General features: G+C 44.9%; 2 protein-coding genes across 2 annotated transcripts; one reads left to right on the top strand and one right to left on the bottom strand.

Moving 5' to 3' along the window:
• Positions 1-2,228: 2,228 nt before the first annotated feature.
• Positions 2,229-8,434, bottom strand: OAZ3 (ornithine decarboxylase antizyme 3). The gene is given in 6 exon segments (XM_060090545.1): positions 2,229-2,371; positions 3,019-3,104; positions 3,605-3,780; positions 4,547-4,621; positions 4,623-4,683; positions 8,403-8,434. Coding segments are annotated over 6 exon segments (573 nt in total).
• MRPL9 (mitochondrial ribosomal protein L9) lies at positions 8,107-15,001 on the top strand. The gene is made up of 7 exons (XM_060090544.1): positions 8,107-8,264; positions 8,424-8,580; positions 9,049-9,173; positions 9,392-9,442; positions 11,923-12,024; positions 14,285-14,368; positions 14,482-15,001. Exons 1-7 carry the CDS (start codon positions 8,124-8,126, stop codon positions 14,605-14,607), a joined length of 786 nt encoding a protein of 261 aa, XP_059946527.1. The 5' UTR covers positions 8,107-8,123; the 3' UTR covers positions 14,608-15,001.
• The last annotated feature ends 2,909 nt before the right edge of the window (positions 15,002-17,910 follow it).

Here is a 17,910-nt window from a genome sequence, read left to right as displayed (position 1 = left end):
ACCAAATGCATTTGCTCTTTCCACTGGACTACCAGAAAGTGTGAGGGGTGGAGAGAGACAAACACATGCCCCTGCTCCCCCACCACCCCTGTGCCCCTTCCAGTGTCTGAGTCCTGCTGCTCAGTGTGCAGCTAGCTCCCCTCGGCCACTCACAAAGCACACTACTGCTAGGCTGTGTCCTTTGGAGGCTGGGAAACAGCCAGGGTTTGGTTATTGGAAATGATGATTCTGCAGACTCCTGACTCACCTCATCAGGTGACTGGTTAAGGAGTTTTTTGAGTGGTGAACTCAAAGACTGCAGTTGAGTCAGGAGGCAAAGGCAAAACTCAGCATCATTATATTGAAAAGCCTCGGAAAGTGGGAAGAGGATACTGCCTCCCAGCCTCAACTGCTGACATGTTATTGGAGACAAGATTTTTGAAACAGTGCTCCAACTATTTCCCAGTAAACTTTGGTTAAAATACAAGTAGACAAGGAGAGAGGTAACTCAGGAAATATTCTAAATTTTTGGTATAGTATCTATAATATATATGTATACACACACAGCCATAGAGAGAACTTACGTAGCTGTTCAAATCACTTGGGGGTCCTTTGCTGAATAAAGTTCTCAAGAAAATTATTTAAAACTAAATGCTCGTTGAATCACAAGGTGGAAACAAGTCTATGGGTATCTTGTGAACTGAAATCTGGTGAAAATTGCCAAACACCTCACACAGAGGAGCCCATCTATGAAACATCTGTCCCTCTCACACACAGATCGTATTCTTGCTGTAAAGCAACTTCAGAATTAATCATTCACTAAGACCCCAACTAAAAGGAGTAGATTAGGATTCTAGAAACATGGGTTCTAGGGATAGATCTTTGCTGTGCACTTATGGGACCTGTTTCCTTATAGCATCTCTCCATTTCTGACAGTATTTTGAGGATCCAGTGAGAACTGTGAAGGTATTTGAAAGTAATGTCAGTGGTAGAATGGTGGCAAATGAACTTTTTTTTTTTAAAGATCAGCAAGGTAAAGTAGAAGACTTAAAACTGGTATATAAGGCTATCATATGCAGGATTTTTTAAATCTAGTAATTAGTGATGTCCACCCCTATACACATGGCAACTATATTTTCCCATAGACGCAATTTTCAAATTTCATTGTCTTAGAAAAGTCTCAGTACCAAGTAGCAGAAAGGCTTCAGTGAAGGAGCATCTCTGAGTAGCTTGGGTAGTCCCACAGGAATCAGTGAAGGGCTGCCATTGATACGACATTTCAGACCTTGGCTGCACTCACTCAGTGGCGCAGGCTCAGCCCTGGAATTGGAGCTGCTGTACAACAGGGTCATAAGGCCAGTTAGTCCCCAGTTTCCTCAGCCTTTATGCCTTTTTTTTTTTTTTGGAATATTTATTTTTTTAATTGAAGTGTAGTTGATTTACACTGTTGTGCCAATCTCTGCTGTACAGCAGAGTGACTCAGTTATACACATATACACATTCTTTTTTTATATATTCTTTGCCATTATGGTTTATCACAGGATATTGAATATAGTTCCCTGTGCTATACAGTAGGACCGTGTTATCAGCCTTTACTCTTGAGAGGTCCCCTGATAGAAATCATTCATAGGACTTCTTGCTCTGGAAAATGAGTAGTGTCTCATTCTTAACTGTAGTTTGTTACTGTGTATGAAAGCCTGTTCCTTTAATATGGCCTTTAAGCCTTGTCAGTTTACATTGCATTCTGATGGGTTCCCTATTCCAATATAACTCTCTACTTTTCCTGCTTCCTGGGATGCTCCTCCCCTTGAGCCAATGCCACAGGAACCATGTACCTTCTCTGATTTCCTCCACATCAGAGGGAAGGAAATAGCACTTGTCTCCAATTTGAACCAAAATATATGGATGAAAGTCTCCCAGTAAGGCTTAAGTCTTCCTGAATTCCCTAGTGCTTGGTTTTGCTCCTGGCAGGTGCTCAGATGGTTAGAATAAATGGGGGAAGGCAAAAACTGAAAATCCTTGGGTCCTTTCTCTCTCTGGCTCAGGCCCCTTTGATCTTTTCAGTCATCAAATATTTATCTATCTATCCTACAGTGAATTCAGCTCTGTAAGGCTCAAAGAAACAGTGAACACTTGAGGATTGAACTACCCTTTGTTCCTAAGATGGAAGGTGTTCTGAATTACATCCTGGGCCCCTGGTTCTCATTTATCAAGGTTCCCAGCCCTTCACAGAGTAGGAATAAGCATGTTCAGGGAGTTTCACTGGGCAGGTGGCCTAGGTCCCTTTCAAGGGGATACACCATAAAGATGACATTGTTCCAGGAAGGAAGGGCCAGGTGATCTGGTTTGACCACTTCAAAGCCCATGTAGCTGAAGGCCCGTAGCAGGGCACCTGTGAAAAGAGAGAGGAAATTAGAACACTCTGAAACTCAGTACAGCTGTTCCCCCAGCCTTGGCTTCTTCCAGTAGGGAATGACCTGGGGGGTGTGGGAAACAGTGTAGTGCAGGCACTGGGATGATGTGCTTTGGAGTCAAACTAAACCTAGACTCTAACCTGGCTGGAGTTTACTATACCGGGAAGGTATAGTAAACTCTTGACCATCTTTGTCTGAAGTATAAACTTCTTGAGGGAGGAGGTGTAGTTTCTGTAACGTGTGCCTAGCATCTGGTTAATTATATTCCTATCCTCCTGGCCTAATGCCTGACCCTTTCACTCTATAGGTGTTTAATACACTTGAGATCCTTTCTGTCCTACCAGCCAGATCCCTTGAATGGCTTCTTTGTAATTTCACCAGTGCTCCTTCAGTCTAGATTCTGAAATCTACGTGCAGGCCTTCCTCATAGTCTAGTTATGACTTGAATGAACGGAATGCTAGATGCCTTAATTTCCTTGGCGGGGAGTAGGGGGTGGGTGTTGAATCCCTGAACTGCCTGAGCATGCCCTTTTTTAAAGAGTGAGGGGAAGAAAGTCTACAAAGGAAAAGTCACTTGTCAGCTGCTTCAGCACAAAGGGCCAGGAAGGACAGAGCAGATCCCCACCTCTGTCATTCCGGTGGTTTTGGAAGTTTACAAGCACAGAATCCACATTGGTCTTCTCCTCCACATACTCCAGTGTTGCAGTCAAACTAGGGACCAGAGAGAGGGAGAATGGTCAATGTAATGTTCAGCAAACTCAAAATCCAGAAAGATGCCTACTTGCAGCAGCAGAAGTCTTATTACTCAGTTTTTCCTGACCCAAGCCAGGACATGAAAGTTGCTAAACTAGTTTTGATAGATTTTTTCTCTGAAGCCAAGGGATTATACACTACTGGACTGACACCCATGCCGTGGAAGGGGCTTGGGGTGAAGGGGCCACTCTATAATAAAGACAAACAGCTAGAGAGCACTTCCTTTCAACTATGTATGGATTCCCACTTGTGTTTCTGAATCAGTTTAGCAACCTCCCATGGGCTGTTATCCTTTGAACCCCAGATCCTGGCTCAACTCACAGGCTTGTTCAGTGGTTTGAGTGTATCCAGCTCCTGAATAAGCCCTCACTGGTTAGCATGCCCACTACCTGATTATGACATAAGAGCGAAATCCCCTAACCTCTTTCCTCCCCTCTCCCCCGTACAGGCTCAGTCACCTTTCCCTGCTGCCTTGATCCAAGGCCCGGTATGGGATATCTAGGAAGAGTCTGTGGTCACAAAGAAGGCCGTGCCAATGGGCAGAGGTCTGGGGGGTGAGGCGGAAGTGGAAGTCTAACTGCACCGGGTCCTGGTGAAGCAGGGGGTCAGTAGCCAGCACCGTCAGGTTCCCAGCCTAGAAAAGGAGTAAAAATAAGAGTAATAGTCTCCTATTTCTGTGCTCACCTAACCCTCAAGTCATATCTCAGGCCAGTTTGGGTGTGTCTGTGGAAGCAAGGCAGGGGCTGATGGAGAGCCTGGGAGAAGTGGAGCCAAGGTCTTACTCAATATCCCTTAGTCCTGGGACCTAACTGTTCCTATCATGGAGTTCTCTTTGATACAAATAATTTGGAATCTGGAGTCAATGGAGTATTACTGCCTGCTGACCTCACTCGGTGTGCTCTAACCATTCAGAAACTTACATTTACATCAGAGAGTGTATTCTTTAAACAAAGCGGTGCCATCTATTTACTGTCTCACTGATAATACTCTTCTACTCTTTTCCATCATATAAGTTTTCTCTAAATTCTCCCATTTCTTATTTAAAATGCATAGCTCATACCCAGGCATGTTATTGAGATATGATACAAAGGCAAGGGCAGGAGTTCTGGGTTCTAGTCCCAGAACTTAGCATCTAAACAGCTTTATGTCTTCATATAGTCTCTCTTTCTTTCCACTTTCTCTTTTCCCATCCTGCTTTTCACCACCAGCCCTAGGACCTTGCCTTAAGATCTCTGGACCAGAATCCTTGTCTGTAAAGTAGCTTTTACACATGAGCTCCGAAGTCTCATCTAGCTCTCTAGCTTCTTATGATTTATTTCCCAACTAGCTCATGTCCCTTTGCAAGATATCATTACAGCAAGGGGCTGCCATGTCACAGCACCAGCTCCCAGTCCACTTACCGAATACAGTTCTTTAAGCTGGTCTTGATCACCCTGCTCGCTGCTTCTGCCCCCCTGAAGGCCCCCTAGGGACTCAGGAGCACTGAAGGCAGCAACGGGGTCGGAGTGTCAAGTCCTTCTGTTCCTTATAAGTGATGCTGATTGGGAAAAAGAGGTCCAAATTAGTTTACTTCTGAGTCTGAGATGGGGAAAGACTCTTAACTTCCAGGTACACAGGGCCAGGCTCTGGCACCATCTTCTGTATCTTACGCGAACCAACCTATCTGTTTCCATTTTCCCAAGTCAGCCAGATAGAAAAAGTTTATGAAGCTCCATGCCAGCCTTCTACCCTATTTTGGCTATTATCGTCTTTTGCCACTTGGGAAGTTCTTTCGAATTCTTTTTTCTTTACAGTGTATATAAACAACTACAAGTAGAGATGAAAACAAGTACCTTTTATAACAAGGCAGCATCTTTTCCCGGAGGGTGATGTGGTATTTGTAACAGTAAAGGTAATAGGTGTATGGTGACCAGATCGGGTAGAGGTAGTTCCGTGTTTTTCCCCTCTTGATATAAGAAAGGGAGTAGATAGAGGGGCGCGACCTGTTACAAGGCAGTTTCTTAGTTCAGTGCCTCCCCAAGGCAAAGTGAGGTTCAGGGATGGGTGGCAGAGGTTCAGGCAACTGGTGCCATTGTGACATGGTGAGCACTATGACATGGACAAAGCGTCAGCCCTTATGTCACCTCAGGACTCCTCTCTGCTGCTCCCTACCCCATTACCCCCTTAGGTAGCCCCAAGGCTCCTGTTCAACTAGTATGCACTTCACAGCTATACCAGAAGTTAAAATACTTTGGCTTCTGTAGTGGTTGGTAAACAGCCCTGGCTGACCACTTGTGCCCACACAATGTGGGCTCCTCTCTGGCATGTGCATGTGCAAACACACACTTCAGCAACTAAAGGGTTGGGGTCTGACACTGCAGGAAGCTTCTAAGGCCCTGATCCAGCATCTGACCTGACTGGTTGGTTCCTGGTTCCTATCAGTTAAATATTTTTATTATCATCCCTACCTTTAATAAGCCAGTGGTGCTACCCGTTGTTGAACTTTCTCATTCTCTTATACGTAGGAATTGCAAACTAAATGCCTCCAGGGGCCTGGACAGCTAATGGAAATTAGTGGAGCTGCTGGGCGGGGCTGAAGCCAAGTGAAAAGCTCATACCCTAAAAACGACACAATAGCTCCAAACAGCTGCCATGCAGGAATGCAGACTCAGTGGTACCAGATCATATGATTTTTCAACAGACACTGGATAGATTTTTGTGATAAATTTCTCAAATTAAAAAAAAACCTGGCTACTAACTTAAATAAAAATTGTTGATTAAAAAAATCAACATGGGGGCTTCCCTGGTGGCGCAGTGGTTGAGAGTCCGCCTGCCGATGCAGGGGACACGGGTTCATGCCCCGGTCCGGGAAGATCCCACATGCCGCGGAGCGGCTGGGCCCGTGAGCCATGACCACTGAGCCTGCGCGTCCGGAGCCTGTGCTCCACAACGGGAGAGGCCACAACGGTGAGAGGCCCGCGTACCACAAAAAAAAAAATCAACATGGTGAGTAAAATTTGGTTCTGGGGCCACCAGTTTGAGACCTCTGCATATTCATTTATTCATCCATTTAACAAATATTTATTGAGGGCCTACTATGAGCTTAGGATACACAGTAAACAAAACAAAGATCCCCTGCCCCATGGAACTTCTGACAGTGAAAGAACAAACCTAAACACTAAGCACAAGAAAATTATTTCATATGTTAGATGATAGCTGCTATGGAGGAAAATAGAGTAGAATAAAGAAGGATCAGGAGTGTGAAGGAGGTGGGGCAGTTGCAGTAATAAATAGGGTGATGTAAATAGGCCTCATTGAAAAGGTGACATTTAATCAAAGACCTGAAGGGGGTGAGGGATTTAGGCCAAGCGAACATCTGAGGGTAAAAGCATTCTGTTGCAAAGCAACAGCCAGTGCAAAACCCCTAAGGAGAATGTGTCACATGTTTTCCACAAACAGCCAGGAGTCCACTGTGGGTGGAGTAGTATAAGCTATAGGGAGAGTAGAAAAAGAAGAGAGCTAATGGGGCCAGATCATTGTAGGGCCTTATAGACCATTGTCTGGCCTTTTTCTTTTACTCTGAGTAAAGGGGGAAGTCATTGCAGGTTTTGGGTAGAAGAGGCATGATCTGACTTGTGTTTTTAGAAAGATTCTGACTGTTGTATTGTAAATAAACTGTAGAGCTTTAAACGATGTTTGTTAGGAGACTCTTGCAGTAATCCAGGAGAAAGATAGTGTCTTATTCCAGGGTGGAGCATTGGAGGTGATGGGATGTGGCTGGATTCTGGAAATAGTATAAAGGTAGCACCTACAGGATTTCCTGGCATAGGAGAGAAGTTGTGTCCAAGAACTGAAAGAATGGAGTTACCATCAACTGAGAGGGGAAAGGCTGCAGGTGAGGCACTATGGGGCAAGGTATAGAGATGGATTTAGTTTGGACCATGTTAACTTTGAATTGTCCATTAGACATATAAGGGGAAGACGACAGGCAGTTGGGTATTCATGTCTGGAGTTTAGAAGACTAGGGTGAAGACAGAAATTTGAAGTCATTGGTGTATAAATGGTACATTAAGCCATGAGACTGAATGGGATCACCAAGAGTGTGTACATTGAGAAGAGTAAAGATCCAAAAACTGAGTCCTGGGGGCCCTCTGAGAAGTGGGGAATAAAAGAGAAATCAGCAAAGGAGACTGTGAAGGAAAATAGTGAAGTAGGAAGGAAATAAAAACAAATTGGTGTCCTGGAAGCTAAGAAAGTGTAATTAGGAGGAGGGACTACTGGTCAAAGGCTGTTTATGTGTCAAATAACATGATGTATAGAGCATCCTTCCATAAATCTCTTCTGCCAAACAGACCCTATTCACTCCATTTATATGGTTTACTCCCCAGTACTGAGACCCTCCACGGAGGGAACCGTCTCCCTTGTGATTTAGAATTCTTTAAACATGAGCCTAAATACTGCAGTGTCACGATTAAGGATTAGACGACTTCCTGGGGCTTGCAAGTTTTCCAGAGGATCCCATCCTTCCACCACTTTTAGGCAGGTTTGAAGTAAGGAAAAATGAGAGCAGCCCTCTCCCCTCAGCATCCAGTTATCACAGAATGTCAGAATTGGAAGTGCCCTCAGAGAGCTACTAGAGCTCAGTCGAAGCCCCCATCTTAAAGACAAAGTGAAGCCAAGAGGGAGAGGGTGTCTTTCCCCGTGTCAGTGCACCTAACAGTCACTCCACTATGTGTCAGTGACTATGGGTGTCCCTCCCCCGAAAAGAAATTGGGAGAAGGGAGTAGAGGAATGCTGAATCGTGGAGCATTCATCCCAGATCTCTGGTCTCGAGGCAGCCAAGTCACGGCCCAATCCGGGTCCGGGCTTTCCTCGGGCTTCCTCCGGGCTCAGCTTGGACAGAGCCTCGCCGGCTCAGGCGCGCCGCGGGCACCCGGTGGGGGCCTTTCCTGCCGCCGGCGCTGGGGGCCTTCTACGCCTCCTTCCGCGCCCGAGAACATGGCGGCGGCCCCAGGCAGAGCTCTGCTGCGGGCGGGCACTGAGCGGCTGGTGCGAGGAGGGGTTTGGGAGCTCCTCCGGCCGCGACTTGAAGGGGGCACCTCCGGCTCGGAGCGCGACTTCAGCCTGTCTCACAGTCGGGTGAGGGCCGGGTGTGCGTTCTGGGGCTCCTTGACTGGGGCGCGTTGAGACCTGGTGGGGCCTCGGCCTGCGGGTGGTGGGCTCTCCTTGAGGGGCCGGCGGTCAGAAGAGGAGGCTTCTCCTTGGAGACTCGCTCACTCTCGCTCCCCCGGCCGCCAGGGCACGGTCATTGTGGAGCGCTGGTGGAAGGTGCCGCTAGCGGGAGAGGGCCGGAAGCCGCGCCTGCACCGGCGGCACCGCGTCTACAAGCTGGCGGAGGACACGAAACACCGGCCCAAAGACAACCTGGAGCTCATCCTCACGCAGTCGGTGGACGGTAAGGCCCAGGCAGAGGTGCTTCCTGTCTCAAGCTGGTCCTGTTTGGCATCAGCTTTTTTCTGCCCTTTCATTAATTTGGGGGAATGACCAGCTCATATTTGAGAAGAGGAAGCCATAAAAAAAGTACTGTGATGGTGACATTGGCCTCCTACATAGAAAATCAGAACATGAATGCAGCAGCATCATTAACAGTGTGTGGGGAGAAAGAGGCCTGACAGTATGTGCCACAGATACTGAAATCCCGTGATGGGACAGTGCTTCACTTTGTACAGGGAATATTCAGTTTCTAAATCCGGTCCTAAAGAAATGAATTAGAAATCTCTTAAGTGTTGTCCTAGTGAATACTAATATTTCTTCTAGGAAGAATAAGCACTGTGAGAGAATAAGAGGTCTTTTTTTCCTTTGATCATCTTTTTTAGGGACTGCTCGATAATTCTGATCCAGTGTCTCTGTTCTCTGTTGGCAGAACTTGGAGTCCGAGGTGACCTGGTCTCAGTGAAAAAATCTGTAGGCCGTAATCGACTACTTCCTCAAGGACTGGCTGTATATGCATCTCCTGAAAACAGGAAACTGTTTGAAGAGGAGAAATTGGTGAGCCCAGAAGACGGCAGAGGGACTTGGAGGAATTAAAACCTTAAGATTACCTCTAGCAACTTCTTCTAGTCCCTACTTCATTTTCAAATGAAGTAGGGGCTAGAAGAACAGGAATTCAGAAGCCCAGCCTATGCCGAGCATAGCAAGAGTTTGTTATTAGTTACCACAAACTCATTTTTCTTTTTTTTTTTTTCATCTGTAACTTTCTTTTCTAGCTGAGACAAGAAGGAAAATTAGAGAAGATCCAGACCAAGGCAGGTGAGACGGTGAGTAGAAACACAGAAACTCTTTATTTATTGGTCACCTACAAAGTCACCAACCTCTTCCTGAAAGACTTCTTGATTTCCTTGAAGTCTCCTGATTTCAAGCACAAGGTAGGGGCAAGGGGAAGTGTTGTGGCTACCATAACTGGTATTGAGATATCCTAGGATATCCTGACCTGTTGGGTGAAGTGCTCTAGTTTATTGAGGGAGGCCCCAACCTGGGTATCAGGGGACCCATGGAAAAGTGAGATGAGGACTCTGCCTTTGGGGTTGTTTACAGACAAGTTGGAGAGAAAACAGACACATGAGAAAGTGATCAACTCAAGGCAGTAAATTATGAGTGACATGGACCAAAATGGATTAGGGTGATTGGGAAAGGATTTTTTTTCAGATGGGATTCAATTAGGCCTTATGGGATTAGTAGGCTTTGGATAGACCAGGAGGGTGGGAAAGGTATTCTTTTTTTTTTTTTTTACCATTAATTAATTTATTTTGGGCTGTGTAGGGTCTTCGTTTCTGTGCGAGGGCTTTCTCTAGTTGTGGCAAGCGGGGGCCACTCTTCATCGCGGTGCGCGGGCCTCTCACTATCACGGCCTCTCTTGTTGCGGAGCACAGGCTCCAGACGCGCAGGCTCAGTAGTTGTGGCTCATGGGCCTAGTTGCTCCATGGCATGTGGGATCTTCCCAGACCAGGGCTCGAACCCGCGTCCCCTGCATTAGCAGGCAGACTCTCAACCACTGCGCCACCAGGGAAGCCCCGGAAAGGTATTCTTAAGGGAGAAAAAGTAGATAGTTAAGGCACGTTGTTGTTGTTAATTTTTTTAAAAAAATTATGCAATTTTTAAAGGTTACACTTCATTTACAGTTATTATAAAATATTGGCTATATTCCCCATGTTGTAGAATACGTCCTTGTAGCCTGTCTTACACTCTATATCTGTGCATCTGTTTTTTTGTTATATTCACTGGTTTGTTGTATTTTTTAGATTCCACATATAAGTTATCATACAATATTTGTCTTTCTCTGACTTCACTTAGCATAATGCCCTCCAAGTCCATCCTTGTTGTTGCAAATGGCAAGATTTTGTTCTTCTTTATGGCTTAGTATTCCATTGTGTGTGTATGTGTATGCACATACATATTTGTGTGTGTGTGTGTGTATATACACGTATATACTACACCTTCTTTATCAGTTCATCTGTTGATGGACACTTAGGTTGCTTCCATATCTTGGCAATTGTAAATAATGCGGCTGTGAACATTGGGGTGCACGTATCTTTTCAAATTAGCGTTTTTGTTTTTTTCGGACATATACCCAGGAGTGGAATTGCTGGGTCATATTTTTAGTTTTTTGAGAAACTGCTATACTGTTTTCCACAGTGGCTGCACAAACTTACATTCCCACCAACAGTGTATGAGGGTTCCCTTTCTTCCATATCCTCTCCAACATTTGTTATTTGTGTTCTTTCTTTTTTTTTTTTTTTTTGCGGTATGTGGGCCTCTCACTGTTGTGGCCTCTCCCGTTGCGGAGCACAGGCTCTGGACGCACAGGCCCAGCGGTCATGGCTCACGGGCCCAGCCGCTCCGTGGCATGTGGGATCTTCCCAGACCGGGGCACGAACCCGTTTCCCCTGCATCGGCAGGCGGACTCTCAACCACTGCACCACCAGGGAAGCCCTATTTGTGTTCTTTCTGATGATAGCCATTCTGACAGGTGTGAGGTGATATCTCAGTTAAAGCATGTTTTAAAATAGAAAGTAGACCAGTCTAGCTAAAACAGAGGACTTCTATTAGGAAATATATTACTGGAAAGAGGGTTGGGGCATGATTTACAAAACATCTTTAATCCTCAGCTAATGAATTTATACTTCGTTCTGTAAGCAGGGAGGAATCGTTATGGTGTAGGGGTAGGATTGAAGGGCCAGAATATTGTGTTAAGACAGTCTATGAAAATCATTCCATCCTGAGATATACCAGCGGCCCCCATTGGTGAGCCTAACCTTGGTTTGGGAGTTTTTTTTAAAAACACTTTTAAATTTTTTTTAAATTTTTTCTTTCAGCTGCGCCAGGTCTTAGTTGCAGCATGCAGACTTCTTAGTTGCAGCGTGCATGTGGGATCTAGTTCCCCGACCAGGGATTGAACCTGGGCCCCCTGCATTGGGAGCATGGAGTCTTACCCACTGAACCACTAGGGAAGTCCCTGATGAGCCTAACTTTGACATGGCCTGTTTCTCCTTGCTTAGGAATAGCCACGTATAGGCAGCATTTCCTTCCAGAGCATCGCTAAAACATCCTTCCATAATATCAGCCTTGAGACAATGAGAATTTTTATCTTTTGTATTCATCATCTCACCTATCTTGGCTATGAGGCAGAAATTGTGCTTTGCCTGAACTCTCAGACTGTGTGCCTCTTGGCCTCTTGCTAACATGTTTCCTCTCTTTTGATTACAACTCTAACCTATCTTCTGTGTACAATTCCTCTCAGACAGTGAAATTTCTGAGAAGATGTCACCTGCAGGTAGGGATGAAGAACAATGTCAAATGGGAGCTAAACCCTGAAATAGTTGCCCGCCACTTCCTCAGAAATGTGAGTATTCCCAAACACTGCTATACCCCTGAGGATGGAAACTACCCCTGGGAAGAAGCAGCTACCCCAGGATTGATCCCTCTGTTAGGAAAGGGTATGATCATCCAGCTGGAGTTACGGAAAGCATTCTTTTTTTAATTGAAGTATAGTTGATTTACAATATTGTGTTAATTTTCTGCTGTACAGCAAAGTGATTCAGTTATACATATATATACATCCTTTTTCATATTTTTTATTGTGGTTTTTTTACAGGATATTGAATATAGTTCAGTAGGACTTCGTTTTTTATCCATTCTATACATAATAGTTTGCATCTGCTAATCCCAAACTCCCAATCCATCCCTCCCCCACCTGGCAGCCACAAGTCATTTCCCTCCCACACCCGTGTAAACCAATCAAGAATGCTTTCCCTAAGTTGGACAGCCTCATGTAAATCAATGCAACCTGCCCCTTGGCAACCACAAGCCTGTTCTCTACGTATATGAGTCTGTTTCTGTTTCATAGATCTTTTTTCTAATATAAATTTATTTATTTATTTATTTATTTATTTATTTATTTTTTGCTGCGTTGGGTCTTCGTTGCTGCACGTAGGCTTTCTCTAGTTGCAGTGCACAGGCTTCTCATTGCGGTGGCTTCTCGTTGTGGAGCACGGGCTCTAGGCGCGCAGGCTTCAGTAGTTGTGGCACGCAGGCTCAGCTGTGGCTTATGGGCTCTAGAGTGCAGGCTCAGTAGTTGTAGCGCATGGGCTTGGTTGCTCCGCAGCATGTGGGATCTTCCTGCACCAGGGCTCAAACCCATGTCCCCTGCATTGGCAGGTGGATTCTTAACCACTGCACCACCAGGGAGGTCCTGTTTCATACATCATTTGTGTCATATTTTAGATTCCACATATAAGTGATATCATATGGCATTTGTCTTTCTTAGTTCACTTAGTATGATAATCTCTAGGTCCATCTGTGTTGTTGCAAATGGCATTATTTCATTCTTTTTTATGGCTGAGTAGTATTCCATTGTATATACATACCACATCTTCTTTTTCCATTCATCTGTTGATGGACATTTAGGTTGTTTCCATGTCTTGGCTATTGTGAATAGATCTGCTGTGAACAGAGAGGTGCATGTATCTTTTTGAATTATGGTTTTGTCCAGATACATGCCCAGGAGTGGGATTGCTGGATCATATGGTAGCTCAATTTTTAGTTTTTTAAGGAACCTCCATACTGTCTTCCATAGTGGCTGTACAATTTACATTCCCATCAACAGTGTAGAAAGGTTCCCTTTTCTCCACACCCTCTCCAGCATTTGTTATCTGTAGACTTTTTAATGATGGCCATTCTGACCAATGTGAGGTGGTAGTTCATTGTACTTTTGATTTGCGTTTCTCTAATAATTAGCAATGATGAGCATCCTTTCATGTGCCTGTCAGCCATTAGTTTGTCTCCTTTGAAGAAATGTCTATTTAGGTCTTCTGCCCATTTTTTTGATTAGGTTGTTTTTTTGTTGAGTTGTTTGAGCTGTTAGTATATTTTGGAAATTAAGCCCTTGTCAGTAGCTTCATTTGCAAATATTTTCTCCCAGTCCATAGGTGGTCTTTTCATTTTGTTTATGGTTTCCTTTGCTGTGCAAAAGCTCGTAAACGGTCTCAGTTGTTTACTTTTGCTTTTATTTCTATTGCCTTGGGATACTGACCTAGGAAAACATTGGTACGATTTATGTCAGAATGTTTTGCCTACGTTCTCTTCTAGGAGTCTTATGTTGTCCTGTCTTATATTTTAAGTCTTTAAGCCATTTTGAGTTTATTTTTGTGTATGATGTGAGGAAATGTTCTAACTTCGCTGATTTACATGCGGCTGTCCAACTTAGGGAAAGCATTCTTGATTGGTTTGCAGGGGTGTGGGAGGGAAATAACTAAGGATGGTCACATAGAATCTGAAGACTGATAGGAGAAGATGGTGGGATCATTTATTTTCTCTAGCTAGGGAAAACCTGGGGAAATGTGACTCACTGGAGAATTTTTACTTTTGTGGGTGAAGTGAGTTTGATCTCAAGCCCTGTTTGTCTTTGTGAATCCACCTCCCTTTCTGAGAAATTAGGACTGAGTTATTCTGCCACTATTTATGGAGGTTTGTGCCTTTCCATGGGATCAGCCAGGGTAAACCCCCCAGTTTTATTCACCCATGTACAGGAAAATCTAGAGGTTGCCTGGAGTGGCAACCATGTAAACAGAGCTCCCTTTGGCTGTGATTGATTTTTTTTGCAGCTTGGTATTGTGGTTGCCCCACATGCATTAAAGTTACCAGAAGAGCCTATCACACAGAGGGGCGAGTACTGGTGTGAGGTGACGGTGAGTGTTTCACATCCTGTCTCCTTTTTCTCACTGGGTAGAAAGCTGGGATTGGATGGTGTTAGTTTGTATCTGCCCCACTGATCTGAAGATTCCTGTTGTTTTGTGTACAGGTAAATGGGCTTGACACTGTGAGGGTACCTATGTCTGTGGTGAACTTTGAGAGGCCCAAGACCAAAAGATATAAGTACTGGTTAGCCCAGCAAGCTGCCAGCTCCACAGGCTCCCAGACCATCTGAACCTGTTCTACCTCGAAAGCAGCAAAGCAGAATCAGAGGAGCGGTGGAGCGAAGATGGGCCCGCACCGTGATATCACTCCCAGCTCTGAGCAAACAAACTGGAATTTTAGAAAGCATATGGAGACAACGACAGCAGACTAGACTGAATATACGTTGAATTGTCCATATTTGCCATCTTCAATGGTCATCACATCTAGCGTTATTGGGGCAGGCCTGCTCCAGAAGTACCAGGCTGTAGATTTGATAAGCTAAATATTAATAGACCAAAAGAGTCTAGATCTATTTAGCCTCTTCCTACATTGGAATTCATTGGAATAAATGATAGAGCTAGCTCATTTTCATCATCCAAACTAAATATTTGTATCTGAAAAATAAAGAGGTTGTGTTCTTTTTAGGTGGTGTTTACTGGACTGAGTAGACTGGGGACAGGACCTCTAAGTGGGATGTCCTCTTGAGCCACTGGGGTTTACTGCTAAAAAGGAAAAAAGAGAATACATTTGCAGGCTACAGCCCACAGTTGCTATGGACAAATTACTCAACAAGTTGATATGCCTTATGGTCTTAAAACTTATTAGGTATGCTAATAAAGCCCTCAGTATAAATAAGCACAATGGAGTCTACTTTTCTAAGGAGATCTGAATAAGGCCTAAGGGAAATTGTTGGAGAAAATGACGCTGGGATGAAAGAAGTTTAAAAAGGGAACTTCTGTTTTATTTCTTCAACCAGCTCCTGAAATTTTGAAAAAGAAAATACCTTGGTTTCCAGACCAAGGTTAAGATATGGGGCTAGTTCATAGGTAATTATGGAATAGGAGATGAGGCAAGTAGATAGTTGTGCATAAGTAAGTTCAAGGTCCATTCCTGGAAAAAAGACCAACTGTTGACAAGTGGATTGTGCCAGAGTCACTCAAATAAATATGAGATTTTTCAGTTTAGGAAGGATAAAGATGAGACCACTGAGTCTATTGCTACCCATACCAGAGAAATTGGTTTCTATCATCCTATTTGAGCTCAGCTGCCTTGCCAAGCCAACTAACTACTTTCATCCACACAAAGCCATCCCTGCTATTGAGCATTCTGTCATCAGTAGTTGCACTAATATCTGTATCCAACCTCACACTTGCCAGAACTCTGTAACAGGTCAAGCACTAGTATTGTTCGCAATTACCATTTGATTGTCAGATTTGCTATCAATCCCTGCTGTCCTTGAAATGGAAAGCTTACTTAATACTGCATCTTTCCACACCACCACCATCACCATGATGATGACGCTCTGTGAAACTGAGCACAGGAGCAACATTCCACATAGCGAATCTCAAAAAGTGTTCAAATACTTGTCATGGGGTGAGTTCCTGGTGAAACAGACTGAGTTGGAGATCTAGGTGCAGGAAGTTTACTGGGGGTGTCCTCTAGATGAACACCTGTTGGGGAGTGAAGGAAGCAAAATTCGGTAGAGGGAGAAGTTGAGCTGACGCAGTCTCAACAAAGGCCTTAGTCCCCCGGGGAGCTCCAGCTAGGGTGGCTTGAGCCATCTAGGTGTGTACCATGTTGAGGCAAGTGGCCAGACCTATAGGACCCCACGCTGACCAGGAAGGGGTCTTGGGTGAAGTGACTGAATTTAAGGCACAGGCAGTTCCCAGAGGGGAACTCAGATGAGAGCTGTGCACATTCTCAGCAGCTTGGGAAGTGAGTGCTTCGGGGCTGAAGGGAGCAATCCGGGCAGCACACCATAGTCTCCACTACAGTCCACTTCTTGTGCTGTCAGGTCAGTTTGTTCGTAGGTTCTAAAACGGTCCCTTCGGGATCCTGATGGGCTTCCTTTCCCGGGAAAACTTGGAGGAAGATCTGGGACAAACTACAGCCCCTGCTGCTGTAGCTCAAGTCTACAACTGGTACTTACCTCCTACTACCCATTCTAGATTCTTCCCGCCCACCCCCCACCCCCCAATTTATACTTCTGTTAGTCCACATGGGTTACCTGATTAAGTCCTCAGAGCCCAGAGTTGGGATAGAAAGTATAGTTTTCCCTAGTTGGGTCACTGAGAGTGATGATAATGGGGGGCTGCTCCTACATCCACGCCCTGTTTCCCAGACCCATATATTTTACTTGGGGATAGCACTCTAGGTTGTCTGTTGATCCAGGGTATACACTGCATCCTGGAGGACAGTGTCTCATCTTTACAGGGTGTCATCTCCAAGCTGGTGTCTCGGCTCTCCCTTTAACAAGATGTTCCATTATTGTATCAGGTGGGTTGCTTCTGGATGGTGTGGTATATGATCAGACCATGGATCCTATGATCATGTACCCAGTGCTGTACCTCCTTGCTATAATGTGGTCTCTTGCTCCAGTGCACTGTTATGCAAGATCTCATGCCAATGGATCAAATATTCTGTAAGCCCTTGGATAATGGTGGCAGGAAAGGTAAACCCATACCCATAATACACATCAATTTAGGTCAAGATGGAACAATGCCCCTTCCAGGGTAGCAGGGAGTCAATGTAATCAACTTACCACCAAGTGGCTGGATGGTTTCCTTGAAGAATGGTGACATGTCAGGGACTTAGTGTTGGTGTCTGTTCCTGATGAGTTGGACCGTCAGTCACAGTAGCTGTAGCTAGATCAGCCTTGGTGAGGCCATGATGTTGGGCCCATGCATAGCTTCCTTCATGGCTCCTCCATTCATAGGCCCATTTTGCCATCATTGGGCTGCCAGTGACCAAGACTGGCTAACATCAACTGGCTAAGTCATTCAATCTACTTGGTTGTTTGGTGACTTTTTTGTGGTGGATGTTCTCTGGTGGGAATTAACATGCAGTACAAAGATCATCATACACTGTACCCATTCTCAAGTAAACTACATACCTTTTCCTCAGGCTTCCTTGTCTTCAGCCTTCAAATTTTTCTTCTAGGTTCCTGATCAACCAGCCAAGCCATTCACCATTGTCTGTGAGTCTATGTTCTTTTCTCAGGCAGGTGTACTGCCTGAAGCTCTGCCCATTGGGAAGATTTCCCCTCACTGCTGTCTTTCAAGGCTACCCCAAAGTGGGGCCATAGTACATCCACAGTATTTTCAGCTTACTTCCACCTACAGGGACAGCCCATATATTAGCCAAGCCCAGCCTTTTGTCATATGGTCATGAGGGATTCCTCCACTCCATGTGGCTATAGATGTGAACAGAAAAAGCAGCAGCAGTGCAATAGTGGTGGGTAACAGGGGCCTGGCCACCTGCTTATGCAGCTTACTTTGACCTTCCAGCCCAGCTTATGCCCAGTTCTGTGCATATCACTTTTATCTTATGAAGC

Source organism: Mesoplodon densirostris, chromosome 2 (genome assembly GCF_025265405.1).
Source record: "Mesoplodon densirostris isolate mMesDen1 chromosome 2, mMesDen1 primary haplotype, whole genome shotgun sequence".
NCBI lineage: Eukaryota > Metazoa > Chordata > Mammalia > Artiodactyla > Ziphiidae > Mesoplodon > Mesoplodon densirostris.
Note: the sequence above shows the minus strand (reverse complement) of the source record. Positions and strands in the feature narration are given on the sequence as shown.

Excerpts from the sequence above, each read along its gene's own strand:
- MRPL9 (XM_060090544.1), top strand. The coding sequence starts at position 8,124 with ATGGCGGCGGCCCCAGGCAGAGCTCTGCTGCGGGCGGGCACTGAGCGG. Across the intron at positions 9,443-11,922 it reads AGACCAAGGCAGGTGAGACG|ACAGTGAAATTTCTGAGAAG; the intron begins GTGAGTAGAAAC and ends AATTCCTCTCAG. Across the intron at positions 12,025-14,284 it reads CCCGCCACTTCCTCAGAAAT|CTTGGTATTGTGGTTGCCCC; the intron begins GTGAGTATTCCC and ends TTTTTTTTGCAG.